The 18,163-nt window shown below is 32.8% G+C and overlaps 3 protein-coding genes across 3 annotated transcripts; 1 reads left to right on the top strand and 2 right to left on the bottom strand.

Moving 5' to 3' along the window:
• Nucleotides 1-172: 172 nt before the first annotated feature.
• Nucleotides 173-1,408, bottom strand: LOC128389680 (uncharacterized protein F54H12.2-like). The gene has a single exon (XM_053349305.1). It carries the CDS (start codon nt 1,406-1,408, stop codon nt 173-175), a length of 1,236 nt encoding a protein of 411 aa, XP_053205280.1.
• A 5,900-nt stretch (nt 1,409-7,308) lies between these two features.
• Nucleotides 7,309-7,800, bottom strand: LOC128389660 (uncharacterized). Its single transcript, XM_053349286.1, has one exon. The coding sequence runs from the start codon at nt 7,798-7,800 to the stop codon at nt 7,309-7,311; it is 492 nt and encodes a 163-aa protein (XP_053205261.1).
• Nucleotides 7,801-12,247: 4,447 nt separating this feature from the next.
• Nucleotides 12,248-15,440, top strand: LOC128389648 (tigger transposable element-derived protein 6-like). Its single transcript, XM_053349276.1, has 2 exons — nt 12,248-12,346; nt 14,524-15,440. Exons 1-2 carry the CDS (start codon nt 12,248-12,250, stop codon nt 15,391-15,393), a joined length of 969 nt encoding a protein of 322 aa, XP_053205251.1. The 3' UTR covers nt 15,394-15,440.
• Nucleotides 15,441-18,163: the final 2,723 nt, after the last annotated feature.

The following is an 18,163-nucleotide window of genomic DNA, read 5'->3' as shown; positions in this document are numbered from 1 at the left end:
TCCAAGTAAAGGGCCACCCAATGGGTTCCTTCTTTATCATGTTCATCCAGGTTGATGATTATTCCCTTATGTTGTGAGAGAGTTACCGGTAATCTGTCCAAGGGATAAACACCATCAAACCAAGGCAAGTCTTTGAGCACATTTATAATTTGTAAGGTTGTTATAGCCATTTCTAATAGTCCAAGGCAATGTTTCTTTCTTTGTCAATTGTAATGAGATTATCAAACTGACCAAAAACAATCACTTTAACTGATGATTCCAGTTTCTCAGAAAACTTTAAATCAAGTCTTATATTGCCTCTTTTTATAAGGGACAAGGTACCGTTTTCAGCGCCAATTGATCCATCGGGAGAAAGATCAAATGCATACAAAGCGTTTTTATCCGGATATTCAGTATATTTAATATTTAATTGGGGAACTCCCTCATCTTGATTGAAAAACCGGTAAAGGTTGATAAATTCTCTCATGTAATATTTAGACTTGTAGTTAGGTGTATATGGAATTGATGGGATCATTGTCCCATCAACTGTAAAGGCGACAAAGTTTGTATTGAAATGCTTGAATTCGAATGGGTCAACACTTATATTTTGATCCTGGGCCACATCTTTAACAAGTCCAATCAATACACGTCTTGGTAAAATGCCATTATATACATTTTCAAAGGAAGCTGATGATTGCCCGGATGGAATAGAAAAAGACTTGACGTCATTTCTTGTAATGAAATATTTAGCTGGACCTTTTTCCAATCCGGAAATGATGCTTTTTTGAGCTTCCGGGAATAACTTTACTCTTTTAATATGAAGAGCAAATCTTTCAAATTTAATTTTATATTCTGATGTATCATCATCAGCTCGGATTAGAGGAAATCCTTCCGGACTTTTTGTGAATCTAAATGTTAGAGGTACCCCGTTAATTAAAAGTTTGTCCTGTTCACACAGTGGCGAATGTAACCTAAAATAAAGATCAAAAGGAGCTCGTAGGGATTCCTCAGACACCTCAAAACCTGAATCAACCTGATTAGGGTGCCTAAAGAACAAGTCTTCCAAATAAGCTTGATAATGGTAGGTATTATTTGCTTGAACAGTATTAACCGAACCAATAGATAAATCAATTTGTTCAAACAATGCATTGCCAAAATCCTTAACCGCTTTAACTTTATTGGCTGTTGTAAGAGTTTCACCCTTTTTAGTAGTAACAGAAAGATGAATATGTAACATGGTAGATGCCAAGTCTGTAAAATCTTCACTTGCTGGAACATTGATTTCATAAAAGTTGTTTGACTCAAGACTTGCACTAGGACGATACTCAACTTCATAACTGCTTTCAATCGCCGTTTGAGTCGGTGGTATTGAAAATACTTGCAACTCTGATTTACTCGCTGGAAGAGATGCTTCGTGAAGATATTCCATCATGAAAAAATATCCTTTTTCTTCTTCTTCTTTGTCTGTGTTAAGGTTACTTTTCTTTTTCTTTTACGTCTTCTTATACCACTACCAGTCTGATCGACAAGCTCAGATAATTTACTTAATCCTTCTTTTGCTGCAGTTCTTATACCTCGTTTTCCATGAGTTTTCAAGGAAGTTTTAAAATTAGTACCAGTCAGGTAATCATTACCCACATTTATACCAGTTTTAACAAATTGTTTAGCTAGAAATTTTAAAATTGGGACACCAAATCGAGTAAAAACAGATCCTAATCCATATCCTCTCTGGTATGGTTGACCTCGAAAAACGGAAATGTCAGATATACCAGCACCAGCTTGTTGTTGGTAATGATGTGAAAAATCACTATCACATGCACAGTAAACTTTACGATTCATTTTCTTTTAAAATGTAAACTTAAAAAGACTCTTCCTGATTTAAATTTTATATTATCACCACTTTCATCAACAATCCTTATACTAATTTCATCAATTTCATTCTTTCTAACATCATAATAGTAGGGTGTTGTAAATGTCATATGGTGTAAATTATCACCAATGTTCTTATTCAAAGGAATAACTCTAAGCACTCGAGCATTTGTATCACCAACTAAATGTTCATGAATTATATCCGTACAAATGAAAACTAAATGACCTTTAGGTCCAATATCCGGCTGATAAGGTGCAATCAATGAGAAACTCTTGTTCTTAAATGCTTCGGCAATTTTTCTCGGTAATGCATACACATCAAATCCGAGAAGTCTCATAAAAGATTGGTCATCACATAGAGGAAAAACTGGATGAATTGAATTTGGTAATCTTCCAAGTTGAAAGAAAATTTTGTCCTTCTCTTTACCATCTTCGTTGACTTTCCTAAGTGACATGATTGGAGGTCTTAATTCATCATCCTCTAAGCTTGGATTATCAATCTCATACCCTTCCGCCATACTTTTATTAAATCCTTCAATTATTTTGACAATATTGTCCGTTTCAATATACTCAAATTCAAATTTATTTCTCTGAATGTTACCCCTTTTGAACGACTCATTTTGATTGAAGACCCATTTGACTGTTCGTTTATTTCCTTTATGTGAAAGTGGGTAAATTATCTCTTGTACTGCTACCACCCAATCACCATCAAGAATCAATTTTTGTGGTAAACGATTTGTAAATTCAGATAATGTATTGTTTTTATAAATATCCATACTTGCATTTGAAATAACATCAACAACAAATTCACTTGACATTCTCGACATGATCAACCCAAGCGTTAAACTTATCCGGGTAACCTCTATACTTTACAAAGTATTCCTTCTTTCTCGTCTTTGGATTTATCCTTGTTTTCAATACAGTGGTCTTATACAAATCAGGGTACTTTGATGGGAACAATTCATCGTGGTAGAAAATTGATGTTATTGGTTCATCTCCCCAGTCAACCAAACGGTAAATGTATCCTTGTGGTGTGTGTTTGACTTTAACAATCTTGAATACCTCTTCGTTCCATTTTTTAGTTGCATCTTTTTCAAATATCAATTTATTTGTAGTTATTCTTACTTCATCTCCAATTTTAAATGGTTTTTGTTTCTTTTTATTCTTTTTCTGAGCTTTGAAGATGTTACTTTTAGCTGTATGTGGATCATTCAAGGCTTCTTGAGGTGACATCTTTATAATTCGATGATACGATGAATTATATCCCTCAATTATTTCATCGAGTACATCGATATACTTGTGAGTTTCCTTGTAGTAAAAATAACGATAAATTCTACTTCTAAGTGTTCGATTGAATCTCTCAACAATTGCACACTTGATAGTTCCATCTGTTGCTGTAAAATGATTTATATTTAATCCATTCAAATATTCTTTTAAAAACCTATTAACAAACTCTTTTCCTTGATCAGTTTGTAATTTTTCAGGTTTACGATTACTTTTTTCTATTACATGTTTGAATGATTCAATCATTGTTTTAGCTGACTTATCACCAACTGCTACTGCCCATGCATACCTACTAAGACAGTCAATTATCACAAGTATATACTTTTTGTTTCCATTTTCTTTAGCGACCCAAGTCATATCCATTAGATCAGCTTGCCATTGTTCGTCTATTCTATCAACTAAAATGGGTAATCTCGGGAATTTTTTATTTGTTTGACGAAACAATGTATATGCGTCTTGATCATACATCCATTTCTCAGTATCTTTATACTTTAACTCGGGCAACTGTTCTTTAGCTATTTTGTATAACTTTTTCACACTGCCGAACGACCCGGGGGATTTAGGATTATAATAAATGTCCTTTAACTTGGTGAAAATAGTTTCTTCCATGATGGTGAATTAATTGTCTTCAATGCTCTACTGTTTATAATAAATTTCTTTGCATCAGGTCTATTTATTAATGCACGGACTACTCTAGGGTATCCATCTGGTGCTCGTCCTTTAGGGTTACTTCTTAGATACTCAACAATATGTTTAACATTACTTCTAATAAAAGGTCTACCATGATCATCAATTATTAGGTTGTCAGGACCAACAAGACCCTCTATACTTCTCAAGATCAATTCTAAAGCATTGTCGTGACTTTTAAAACCTTCCGAAGCGTTTTTTGGACTTTGTGTATTTAGTTGAAGTGGTGTTTTCTCTACCAACTGTTTACTCGTTAAAGGTGTACTAAATGCTACTGGGTCATTTATTGTAAATGAACTCTGCTCGTCACTTTCTTTCACATCAGGTTCTACTTCATACTCCTCTTGTTCTATTTCTGGTTGTTGATATGGTTCAACAAGAGGATCGGCGAATGCCAATGGTTCTGGTTGGTAGAAATTATCTTGATTTCTTGCTAATATATTATTTATAAATTTCACTTTTGTTTCTGTTGGTAAGTTTTTAGCTAGTATCTTCCTTGTTGTACTTGGTCTCAAAACATTACGTTTATATTGATCTTCTGAAACAAGGTACATTCTTGTAATCGCATTCATTTTTCCATCAATTTATTTGCCACAAGAGATGCTAGAATTGTTAATGTTGGTTTTATCAGTAATGGTAAAAAACCTCCTTTCTGAACAATTATATTCTTTTTCTGTAAACTTGACACTTTACCACTTATTTTACGTAATGTATTCTTATACCTTTTTAATTTTACTTTATCTTTTGCTTTCATTGGTATATTACCCGCTAGAATTTGTTTTGTAATATCAATTATCACAGAATAAATACATTTCGATGAATTTAATAGAATTTTCCTTCTTTCTTGTGCACTCTTAGCCTTAGCTAATGCCTGAAGACAAGAGTAATGTTTAACTGCTCTTTTAACACTCATTTTTTGATTTGATGTTTATCATAAATCTATTTTTTCTTATACTAAATATGTAACAATATATGGTTTTTCGTCCAAAACATTTGTTAGAAATCTAGTTTCAATTGAGTTTCGGTTTCAAGTCAACAAACAGATACGAGTATGGATTCTTTGTTGCATCTTCATAAATAGCTTGGAGTTTACTAACTCTACCAGGCATCATTTGTCTGGCTATATTTGTTATAATCGATTGATCACGAGGATTTTTAAACAATACTAAATACTGAGAGTTTAACGATATGTTCCGACTCTCTTTACCCCTAGTGAAAAAATTTTGGACAAGTAAAATGACGGATAAGTTCCGATGATGTGATCCCTTGGTAAACAATTCACTTATCACTTTAGAGTTGGTTGACTCGAGCATTAGATCATCAATTATTATCCATTCTGACTCTATCCCGTCAAATTTATTTATTAAATTTTCGGGTAATCCTTGTATAAAATTAACATTTTGCATTGTTGAAAAAACATCTTGATACTCACCATAAAAGTAAGTTATCTTCACTGGAGGTGGTGAACAATACTTGGTTACATTATCAACTAACTTTTTCAACCAATATGTTTTACCTGAACCTGTTGGTCCCGCGACCATCATTGTGAAAGGGTGGTGTAAATAAACTTGGAAAGTCTTCATTGTTATTAATTCAAATCATTTTATTAAATTTTTCTTAAACAGTTGAATTTTAGAAACCAAGTTTTGGTTTTACAAATTGTTCCATATCCTGGATAAGATTGAGAGAACATTTGATTGAATCTTCCATCCTGAATCCATGTAGAACACATGGTTTTCTTCCCTTTTTGATTTTAGCAAATGTTGCTCCATACTTATCGTTAATATTAATATATGGAATGTTGAACCTCTTCAACATAAATTCCGACTCACGTGATCGGCAAGCTACCAGGAATTTCGTTTCAGTACGATTGCTTTCGTACATACCCTTTACCAACTCTTTAACTTCACATAACATGGACCCTTCACTTTCAGCTCTAAGTCCATGATGATTCTCCGTGAGGTACCTCATTTGACTTTTTTCACTTCCCGATGGTTGACATCCGCACTTCTTGGCCACTCTCGTATGCCACAGAAAGTTGTCCCCAGACATGGCTACTTCTATCGGATGATAGGTCTCGTTGATGTAGAAGCCTTGAGTATCGAAATAACAACAGATGAATTCCATATAGATAGTTGAACACATTTTATAGATTGATGTTAACTCGTTGAAGGATGATTTGAAACTGATTGAAAATCCAAATTAATCTGCGTTTATATACAAAAATTGAACCAAAGAATCGAAAAGAATCGGATCATCGTACATGAATCGATCTAATGAATCGATATCGATCTTCCGGGGTTTAGCTTCATCCGGTTTTACTAAACCAAGGTAAAACAGGAAGGATGTTCGAGATGGGGTGTACTCGGAAGTGATATGATTCCATTTCCGGTTAATCATTTCATCTTTTGAAATTTGAGTTGTCAAGAAACATAAATCCATTAATGTTTCAATTGGTAATGACGATGATGAAATCAACCATTGTATAGCTTCTTTAAATGGTTTGAGAGATTTCCAAAATTCAACAGGGGTTTCACACCCAGGTTTGTCTTCCTTTTGTACGAAAAATGATTTATCACTCTTCTTTTCCGCAGTAACTTTATAGAAACAGACAGATTTTTGTACTTTATCGAATGATTCAGCAAAAGCCATACAGAAATTTATCTCTGAATTTGACAGAGATACACCATACTTAGTATATTTGAAATTTTCCAAGGCACGGACATCTAGTCTCTTAACATTATCGGTAAACATTAAACGACAGATGAGATCAGGTTCTGAGACAACTACCCACGATTTAATTTCACTTGACATCTTAACTCTTCAAAATTTAAACTTTAAATGACGAGAATCGTTTATTGATGTCTGTTTAAATACAAAAGCTCAACATACGAATTGAATAGCTCCTATTCTTTTCGGCAAATTTATCCAGAGCAGTATAATCCACCTTCCGGTTTTGTGGTTTCTTCAGTAATCGTAGTCCTTTTAGTAAACCACTAAGCACATTAATACCACTTATTTCCGTTTCCGGCCACTTCCTCTCTTTAATATCTTCTTTAGACATCTTTTTAGTTAAAATATGTATATCCAGTAACTGTTCAACCGGAAACACATCATTATACATTAAATGTAACAACGCATCACAAAATGGTCTTTGATCGGTCCAAAAATCACGAAGGGTAGTAACATTTTCCAAACATCCTTTTGAAACACTGAATGATGAAACACTTTCCTTTTTAACAATAATGTCATCAAATCTCACATATGATGGTCTCTTCTCGAAATCCTCGGCATATTCAATACAGAACTTATACTCAGAACCCGTTAATCTTACCGGACGGTTCAAAAGTCTAGGTTCTCTATCACTTTCAATAGCAATCCTTCGTTCATAAAGGCGACAAACCCTTACAGATAACTCTTCACAGGTAATGACTGACATTTTTGATTCAAATGATACAAACTCTCATTTTCATTGTCCTTTTATACTTGTCATGCATGAGTTAACGTCCGGTTTGTAAACTCTCTTAATGTTGACTCAATTTGTTCTTGGTCTTTAGCACCAGTTATAATCAACGATCCAGTCGTATAATAAATTAAAGTTACCTTATTTATCTTTATATAAACTGCAGGATAGATTTCCGGTTCATAAGTTGTATCCGCATAAGTATCAATCATCATTTTCGTATTAAATGAATAATTAATGAAACTGTGGGCAGTTATATTAACAACCCTGAGAAATGATACCGTTCTTTCCGGATATACTTCTTGTAAGACAGCTCCCGCTGTTGATACATCAGTAAAACCCGTTGCTGTTACTTTACCAGATGCAAAAACCAAGAAAACTCCTTCTTTCCTACGTATAACTTCAGCATTAAACCTCTTCCGTCTATTAGTATTGTCCACATTTATAACAACCGGATCTATATTCCATAATGAAACAATATTCACAATCTCATACTTAGGCAAGGGTAACATTTCCATACTTTAGATTATCCAAATAAAACACCCGAAACAGTAAAAGAACTAAGACAACCACAATAATCACCAACGTAAGCAAAAGAACCATCATAACTGTCTTTCTAACCTTTCGTCACTTTCCTTTTATTCAAAAACCCGTTGAAAATACAGTTTAATTCTTTCTACCGGAACTTCCGGTTAATAGGTATCTTTATTATGTGGCTAGTTACTACCACCTAAATAGGGTTAAAATTGTTACCACCGGAAGTGGGTGATGCACCCGGAAAGTACTTCCACCCACTGGCAGAAGTTCCCACCGGAAGTCTTGGTTGCAACCACTTTGGTCAGTTTCTCCCACTTCCGGGAGAAAATCCAGTTTCCGGGTGCATCATCCGATTTCTTTACTACTTGTAACAATTTAATATGCTATTATTATTTGCACCGGGCAAAAACAACGCCTTCCGTTGATCGTTGGTCGAGGACCAAACGAGGTGCCACTAAAATTTGACATACATGTAATTTTGATTGTTGATAACTCATCAATTGGTGCGTTTTTATCTTTTGAATTTAATTAATGATAGAACTAATCATGAGAATTATCTGATAATGAATACGACTAATCACTGAAAATTAATAGCTATTTTTAGAGTATTTGGTGCCAATGAATGAACTTACAGTGCTCTCTCCATAGAGTAAACAATGAGAAGCGCTACACAGAAAACAATCATAAAGTGAGAAAATGATTTCTCATTAACTAATTGCTTATTTAAATTGAAATATTAATAATAATTAGAAAACTTATTAGAATTTAATAATAAAACATAAGAAGAGATGTTAATCTTTCTCATTTTCGATTTAATTTAAATTAAACAAGAACCAGTTTACAATATGAATTTAAGCCTGTATGTTTAGTTTAGTTTAATTATTAATAAAATGACAATGATCATAATTTCATTAATTACTTTGGTGCTTGAAAAAATTTCTTGTACACCAGTTTTTTGAATATAAATGAAAAGAGGGATCATTTATATTTTTTTTTGTTTTTGATAGTAGTTTAGATAAGAATGAAGAAGAATTGATAAAATTTTAGTCTGGAATCCAGTGATAGGATTTGAAACTGACTCTGGACAGTTTCTGAGTACAGGGCCAAAAACCGTCATTTTCGTATCCATAGACTCCCATGTTGAAAGAGACTTAAATTGATCTTAACAGCATAAAAAATTAATTTAATTGACAGTCAAAACAAAAAAAAACACCTCAATAAATTTTGGTAGTTTACAAGAAATTTTGTCCGATTCTGTTTTTCCCGATTTCAAAAAATCCTATCAATGGATTCCAGACTAAAATTTTATCAATTAAACGTTTTGCGCTTATCAACATTAATTGTGGTTAATGGAGTAACAATTAATCGATAAGATTTAATCAACTTTGCAAGAGCCAATTTTGAAACAATTAAAGCATATTTAATACCAATACATGCACGATAACCTGTACCAAAGGGTATAAAGGTTGAATTGATTCACGATTTTCGGGTAAAAAACGATCGGGACTAAATGTTTCAGGATCAGGAAAGTTAACGGGATCATGATGCATTGAATAGATCGGCATTAGCACCTTAGCACCCTTGGGAATAACAATATTGGTCTCGAGATGATGATAACTTGAGTGGCAAACGCGTTCATTACGAGTCTCTGGAGGATCGATACGGAGACTTTCATTAATCACCGCATCCAAATAAGGTGCCGATGATATGTTATCATAGTTAAAGGTACCAATTGAATCAATTTCTTGAGCCAATCGATTTTGACATTCGGGATTAAGTGCTACTCCCTGATCCTCTCCTGATCACTGACCATTAACACTGGTTGAGATCCTTCATAAAGTCTTTTCAATAAACAACAAGAGCAAGATAAGCTAATCAGATATCTATGTATAGTTAATAAATATGATAGCCTATGACCAAAAAAGATGAGACTCTTCATAACTATAACTATTGAAACTTGACGATTTTTGTGAAGAGTTTCTACTTTTGGCCATAGGTTAGTGATTAACCATAGTTTTGTTAATGTGAATAACATGTAATAAATGTAACTAAAGTGAAATAGTTAATCAGATCATCATACTAATTGAGTTTTAGATATTGTGTCAACTGGTTTCGATAATGGTTATGTAATTTTTGTAGCTTTTTGTAGTGTGTAAACACTAAAAGGTATTTTAGCTCCAGAATCGATATTGGTTTTTCCATACTTTTATGCGAAATCATTGGTAAAGGAAATTAGCAAGAGTAATGCTTAGTGTTAGTGCCAATGTGAACATTGAAGTGATAAAATTGGTGTTAATTACGAATAGATTTCCAAAGGTGAAGCCAACATTTTTCCAAAGGATTCGATTTATGAAGATGTCATGCTAATTGTGTAAATAGAAAAGAGATTATCATTAATATAATCAATCTAATTTCTAAGTGACATTTACCTCGTATTGTAATTGTTGAGTTCTTAATGAGAAAGAGATATTGTATAAGTCCTCTAATCCATAAGTCGCAATTTGATTAATCGAAACCAGACGAATTGTTAAATAGATGATTAAGATTGAATCAGTCACCATAAAAAGAATCCAAATGGGATTGAAATTGTTTACATGACCAAAGGCGAATACAGCATTTATAACCCCAAAGACTCCACAATTAATATATGTTACGGTTATGAAATATCGTGCGAACTTTTCGATTGATTGAGAGGCTAAAACGGCGTAACTGTAATCAGATCGAATCTTTTTCAACTGTTGTAACATAACTGTCGGTGTTTCATGACGAGAAAAGTTTTTAATCATAGTATTTATCGAGTCGAAAGCGGCTTCCAAACAGATACAAGAATCAATTATAATGTTTAAAAAGAATGAATTTCCAATATCGAAGCAAACATGAAGAGAAAATTGTACAATCGAAGGCATAATGTCCATCATTTTACTGTCAGAATGTTTTGTAGAAAATAAAGTGAGGATATTTAAAGAAAGTAACCATGTGATTAGACAAATATATTTAATTCTACGTTTTTGCTTCACCATCAGAACAGAATTTGTATCGAGTCTTAGATTATTTAGATAATGAAAATAACCACGAAAGCTTGACCAGTCTAAAAAGAATACAGCAATTATCCGTAAATTCATTACTAGAAGTAATATTGCTCTTCGAACTGACTTGAACATAAATAAACTGTTTGATTTATTGTAAAAATCGTACCAATCAAATGCGGAAAAAATAGCTTCGATTAGACTAACGATACCAATAGTCACTATAAGAAACCATTTTGGTAAGGATGAGAATATCCATCTTGATGGGAATATAAAACCAGTAAGTAAAATTGAATTATTAATTCCACTCGCACCATTATGATCTTCCATGTTTTGATTGAGATCCAGAATTGAACTGATTTGATTTTTCTAAATTGGAACTAACTAATTTCTAGTACTTCCTCGCTTATGATTATTATTAATATCGATTCTCGGTGTGCAATCCATTACATGATTGATCGTAATGTTATCTCAGTTTTCAATGAAAAGACTACCTGAATTTAATTCAATCTCCTGTTGATTATTTGGTACAATTAGATAATGAGCAGTTTTGATGCAAAAAATGAATGATCAGCTTGCCTTGATTTCCTTTATACAGCCAAAAATCTTAAACTAATTTGTTAATCATTTACGCAGCTTATGGTAATCAATTGAAGCAAAATTTTGATATTCAGTTTTTTCCATTGTTAAAAGATAATCTAGGAAGAATTTAATCTTCATTTTGAATTTATTTCCAGCTGATATTATGATCGCGGAAAATTGATAACAAATCGATAACAACGGTAACAACAGTAAAACTGTCCATAGACGATTTCCCTGTTTGATTGTAATAATAAAATTGTGATTTTAAGAGTTGAATTATGAATTATTTAGATCAAGTTAGACGGTTAAATTTATTTTTTAGTTTGAACTACAAATTAATAGTTTTCCCGGCCAATAGATTTGATCAGGGCAATCGAAGCAAAAAAGTCAAAAAAATTTAGCGAGCAAATCAAAGGGGGAGTATTACTTTTTTTGGAATTTTGTTATTTTTGAAAATTGACTTTTTTTCCACTTTTTCCAAATAATTAATTAATTGTTCGATTTATTAAATTTATTTTAGTTAAGATGAAATTCTTACTATTTTCTCGCTAGTTTAAGATAGATATAAAAAAATTCGTACTACTAATTAAGGGTCAATCCGGTAGCTCGGTTTAATGTGATTTAATCTAATCAAACTGATTCAAAGTTGATTAAAAAAACTGGGTTTTTATTGTTTAATTCATTTACCTGTCCGGTGGATATAAACAATGATTTTTTAAGAAGTCATGCGTAAGGGATAACAAAGGTAACATGTTGATTTACCTTTAATTGTGCTCATTAAGATAATTTGTGAACTTGATTTTGTGTTTTTTTTCAAACAATGGACGATTTTGTCCCTTCGCTTTTTGATGAAGACACGTTAGTTGAGGTACCCGACCCTGTCTCTAAGCCTCGCAGAGGTAGGAAAGCAGGTCAAAAAGTAACAACTTCGAAATGTAAGTATTGTAATTCTATCTCTTCTCATCTCCAATGTCTTCATAACTGAAGATATTAAGATGAGAAAAATGATTCATCTAGCTAATCAGATTTTTATAACTTCAGGGCCAACTGACAAGTGTATTGAACTTTTAGAAAAGAGAAAAGAAATGGAATCTGATTTCTCCAACATTTAACACAAAACAAATGCATGGAAGAAATTAGTCAAGGAATTAGATTGGGACCGCACTCATAAAGAAGTGGCCACGAAATTCAAAAATATAATTTCATATCGATCGAAGTCACTTCAAAAAAAAGACAGGCTAGTCGGGTGATCAAAATGAAGACACGGCTGTCGAAAAACTCATGTCTCTTGTCAGGTATTTCACGGACTCCAATCATAAGTATAATCCCCCTAAAGTGATTGATACCGGTGACGAAATTCAATCCTCTGAAAAAAGTTCTGAAGATTTGCCTGATGTCGACCCAACACTCTTACTTGAAGGTGATGATCATTTTTTCTTACCTTCTCGAATCTTACTGATGATGTCAATATAACCACTGACATCACCATCATAGGATTAGATAAAAAAAGCTTACCTTGAAATTTAGCTTTAAGTTTACCTTATGAACTAATAAGGTGGCTGCTATATCCGCGGCAGCTTTTTCCGCAAGGCAACACCGGTATCAAAAAAGATTCATCTTTTGATTTGAGGCCCCACCGAACAATGAAATAATTTTTATTTTGATGTTTTTTACTATCAATCCATTTCCTGATTGCCAGAAAAATATCACGACGGCGATGGTAAGTATGATTAACCATTTCTTTGATTGGTTCACAAATCAATACTGTCTCTTGGCTTATTTCAAGAGATTCAATCAATTGATCAAAACTTATTGTGAAGGGAAGCTCAACAATCGGCGAAAAATTTACCATGATGATGATGACAAATTAAACAAAAAATAACAAAAATCACAGAAAAATGAACAAAAAACAATCAAAAAAATGACAATAATCCCAATTATTTGATTGAAAACAAACAATTAAAAAGCTATTTTTAGATTCTCATTGTTATCTATTGATTAACCGTTAGATGTCACTACTTTTAGTCGAGCGCAAAATTAATCTAAATTTAAACTTCTTTTAATCAAGATTAATCTAAACTAATTCACATTAATTCAGTTAACTAGATTAAATCACATTGAACCGAGCTACCGGATCGACCCTAAATCGAAAATCAAAAATGAAGCTCCGCATCTTTGATTGAATCAATCTAATAGTTTGTAATTGAAACAACTCGTTGCATCTGTGGTTGCAGTTTTCGAATCTTTGACCGAGTATTTCGACAATGAACAAGCACTGTTCAATCGACTTGCTTGACAGAAGTTGAAGGATTGACAAGAGTCCAAATCATCCATCCAACTGTAACATAAAGCGGCACATTGATCATAATTTAAATGGAATTAGTAGTAAGATGTGTCTATTGCCTGTTATGGGAGTAGCCTAAAGTTTTTAAGGGTGAGGAATTCAAGTATAAGTTAATATCTTGTGAAATCTTTAGTAAAGCTAGAGGCAATATTCAAATGAAAAGTGGTAACTTGAGCCAATGGCAATAAGCTGAAATAAAGAAAAGTTATCAAGTTCCAAATAATTATAATGTAATAGAGGTAAGTTAAGAACCCGGAAAAAGAAAAGACAATTAAAGTTTTTTTAAAATTTAATTTTATTTGAAGGAAATAAAGTTATCATTCTAAGTCACTTAAATCACTCATGGCTTCAAAAGAGTCATTATGTGGGTGCTTCTTACATGAAGAAAAAACATGAGTAATGTTAAGAAGGGTAAGGTCAGGAGTCTCCTTGATAGAAGTGGAGTGGCGAGGAACAGGTGAAGCTGGTGAATATGCTGAGATGATTCAAACCAATCTCTGAGTGATCAGAAACTGTAGATCCGTTGCTGTCATGGTTAGAGATGTAGGAAAAGCTTGACATCAGGCCAAGGGATGCCGAGGAGATGGAGTCAAGGGTCATAGAACAAGAGGATCGTTAATGATGGAGTAGTTGGGATCGGTGATGAGAATGAGGAGGTTGATTTATGTCTTCGTTATCGTTGTCCATCTAGTAACCTTTACACTCTTCTTGATTCATTGGTTTTCGAATTTATTGAATTACTTGAACAAAAGAATCTACCTGTTGATGATAAATTGATAAAAGCTAAAGCGATTTCATTGGCTCAGAGCTTAGGGTTGAAAACGTTTGTTGCTAGTACTAATTGGTTTAGTAAGTTCAAGAAAAGGAATAATGTAAGAAGATTAAAACAACACGGTGAATCTCGGTGTGTTGATCTTGAGATTGTCGAGAATTGGTTTCTTAAATTACCTGATATTATCAAAGATTTTGAAGATGATTGTATTTATAACGCTGATGAATCGAGTTTCTATTGGAAAGCTTTACCAACATCATCGTATCTAACAAAAGGAAGTGATCAACACGGGATCAAGCAATCTAAGCTCAGAGTATCGGTAATGTTTTGTTGTAATCGTTTTGGTAGCAAAGAGAGGATATTGGTTATTGGTTTTCGTGCTCGTCCTCATTGTTTCAAAAAGGTTAATTATGATCTATCATCAATCGATGTAAATTATAAGTTCAATAGCTCGAGTTACATGACAGCAAGTTTATTCAATGAGTGGCTAGTTGAGTGGGATAATCAGTTGATTGAAGATAAAAAAAAGATTCTATTATTTGTTGACAATTGCCCATCACATAAATTAACAGAAACATTGAAAAATATTGTTGTGATCAAATTACCACCCAACACAACATCACACTGCCAACCTTTAGATTGTGGTATTATCGCTAATGTAAAGACTTTATATCGGTCGAAAATAATACAGCGAATTGCTCCTTCGATTGAAAATGAAATTAATTTGCTAGATTGTCTCAAAAATTTACAATTAATTGATGGAATTCAAATATTAAGAGATTGTTGGTTCGAAGTTAAAGCAAAAACTATTGTAAATTGTTTCACTAAAGCTGGATTTCCATTAAAATAGATGAACTCTAATAGATGTCGCTTCATGTAAAAAATACATCACAAGTGGATACAGAAAATGTCTAAATCAATGTTTAATTAAGGTTTTATAATAATGTAAATTAACTAATATTGTTAATAAGTGTCTACTGATCATATTGATATAAGGTAAGTGGTGAAAATATAACAATATTTAACGAAATTTGAAAAAAGATGAATCCCACATGGGATCATATCTTATGATGTTACAAAATTGAACGTTTAGTTCGTAAATTTAAAATTGTCCCTTTGGGAAGTTGATTAAAAATAGGTGATTATTAAATCACTAATTTATTTCAGATCTAGTTTTGAACATCATCTCACAATCTAATGAAGCACTTCAAGCAAAATCACTCAAGGAATAACCACTAATGCTGTTCAAAAAGGAGCCCATCTACCGGAATGAAGAACCATTGGTTTAATTGAAACTTTAAGATTAAAGAATATTGAATTGTATAAAATATTATTAGATATGTAACATTGACCTCAGGGGAGCTATGAAATCATTATTATTATTATTGTTCTTCCTTTTTTTGTAACCCAAATCCCCTTCACCCCATCCCTTTGTACGGTTGTCACTACCGGAAACGATGAATTTTAATTCATCGAAGCCTCCCCTGAGGCCGCTGTTAAAGCTTAAAAATAAATACACTACTCTAGTTTGAAAATTGCTCATAGGATGAGAAGATTCCCTTCACAAGTACACCTTACAAAAAAGGCGAGAGAGATAAACACAAAGAAAGAGAGAAACCCAAAGAGAGAGAGAGAAAAACAAAAATACTCACCAATAGCGTATAAAAAAAAATTGAAATTTAAACATAAACATATTATGATTTATGATTTAATTGGTTTATCGATATAAGAAACAGTTACGACGTTCAAATAAGCTTGATTGGCAAAAGAAAATATTTCATAGAAGAAGATATTTCATGAATCCTGGATTTAAATCCTCAGGATTCATGAAACATTTTGGCGGTTTTTTAATTTTAAAAAAATATTAAAAAAGTTTTTCCCCCACTTCCGCTTCTGAGTGAGCCAGAAGTGGAGGTTTCATTACTACTAAAAACACTGTTTTCTGTATCTAACGAGCCTCACGCTCAAAACAAAATTTCAAATATATATTTTTTTCAAAGAACAACTCAGGACAGTTCGTTTGATACCAAGATCAGCTATATAAGTATATTAATTCGATCACAAATAAATTCGGACTATTTTCCCATTTTTGGCGAATTTCACGAAATCTGCGAGTCAGATCAAAAAATTAAAAATACGTGTTGATTTGTTTTAACTCATAAGCTCGAAAATTAAATCACATAAAAAAGTTAAGGCTAAAAACAGTCAAACATGCCTGATGTCCTTTATCCCAATCCCGATGATAAACTTTTCTTAGAAGTTAAGTTTAGTTAACGTAAGTTTAATCACAAACTTTTATGGCTATTCCCAGGCCTTACAATATCAACAAATGATCAGAGCTTTTCACTACAGTAAAACCTTGCTAAGGAATATTTTATTTGATGCTGCCACCTATTGATTTGACTCTTTTTCCGTTAATTAATGTTGGTCAATTAAATTTGTCCATAGAAAATAGTTTGAACCAATAGATGGCGTAACAAAATATTCCTTACTGAGTATTCCTTAAGGTTTTACTGTATTTGCTAATTTTTGAGTGTCGAGGATTAGTCAAAGATTAAGAGGTTATACGGGGTGTAACAATCGTGTATACCTAATATTGGTTCCTTATAGATTTACTAATTATCAGGTCAGACTTTTTTCTTCGCAGTTTCTCCTTATTTTGATGCGAAATTATTGGTAAAGAAAATTAGCAAGAGTTATGCTCAGTGTTAGTGCCAATGTGAACATTGAAGTGATAAAATTGGTGTTTATTACAAACAAATTTCCAAAGGTAAATCCAACATTTTTCCAAAGAATTCGACTGATTAGAGTGTCATGCTAATTGTGGAGAAAGAAAACAAATTTTTAACTTTTGAATCAAATTTGCTTTCTACGTTACATTTACCTCGTATTGTAATTGTTGAGTTTTTAGTGAGAAAGAGATATTGTATAAGTCCTCTAATCCATAAGTCGCAATTTGATTAATCGAAACCAGTCGAATTGTTAAATAGATGATTGAGATTGAATCAGTCGCCATAAAAAGAATCCAAATGACATTTTTTACATGACCAAAGGCGAATACAGCATTTATAACCCCAAAGACTCCGCAATTAATATATGTTACGGTTATGAAATATCGAGCAAACTTTTCGATCGACTGAGAAGCTAAAACGGCGTAACTGTAATCAGATCGAATCTTTTTCATTTGCAGTAACATAATTGTCGGTGTTTCATGACGAGAAAAGTTTTTCATATTAGTATTTATCGAGCCGAAAGTGGCTTCCAAACAGATACAAGAATCAATGACTATGTTCAGTAAGAATAGATTGCCAACACAGGAAGAAAACCGAAGAAAATACCCAAGAGTCCGTGGCAAGCTTATAACTGTACTATCAGAATCTTTTGGAACAAATAAAGTGAGGATATTGTAAGAAATCATCAATGTGCTCAGAGTGATATATTTTATTCGACGTTTTCGTTTTATCATCAAAATAGAATCAGAATTTTTATCGAGACTGAGATCACTTAGATAAAGAAAGTAATCACGAAAATTTGACCAGTTCAAAAAGAACATATTTCCTGATTGCAAGCCTATTGTGAGAAGCAAAATGACTCGGCGTGCCGATCGAAGCGAAAGTAAT

The sequence above is a fragment of the Panonychus citri genome, unplaced genomic scaffold, assembly GCF_014898815.1.
Source record: "Panonychus citri isolate SS breed McGregor unplaced genomic scaffold, ASM1489881v1 Contig00009, whole genome shotgun sequence".
Lineage (NCBI taxonomy): Eukaryota > Metazoa > Arthropoda > Arachnida > Trombidiformes > Tetranychidae > Panonychus > Panonychus citri.
The sequence above is the reverse complement of the archived record's forward strand: the minus strand, read 5'-3'. Positions and strand labels throughout refer to the sequence as shown.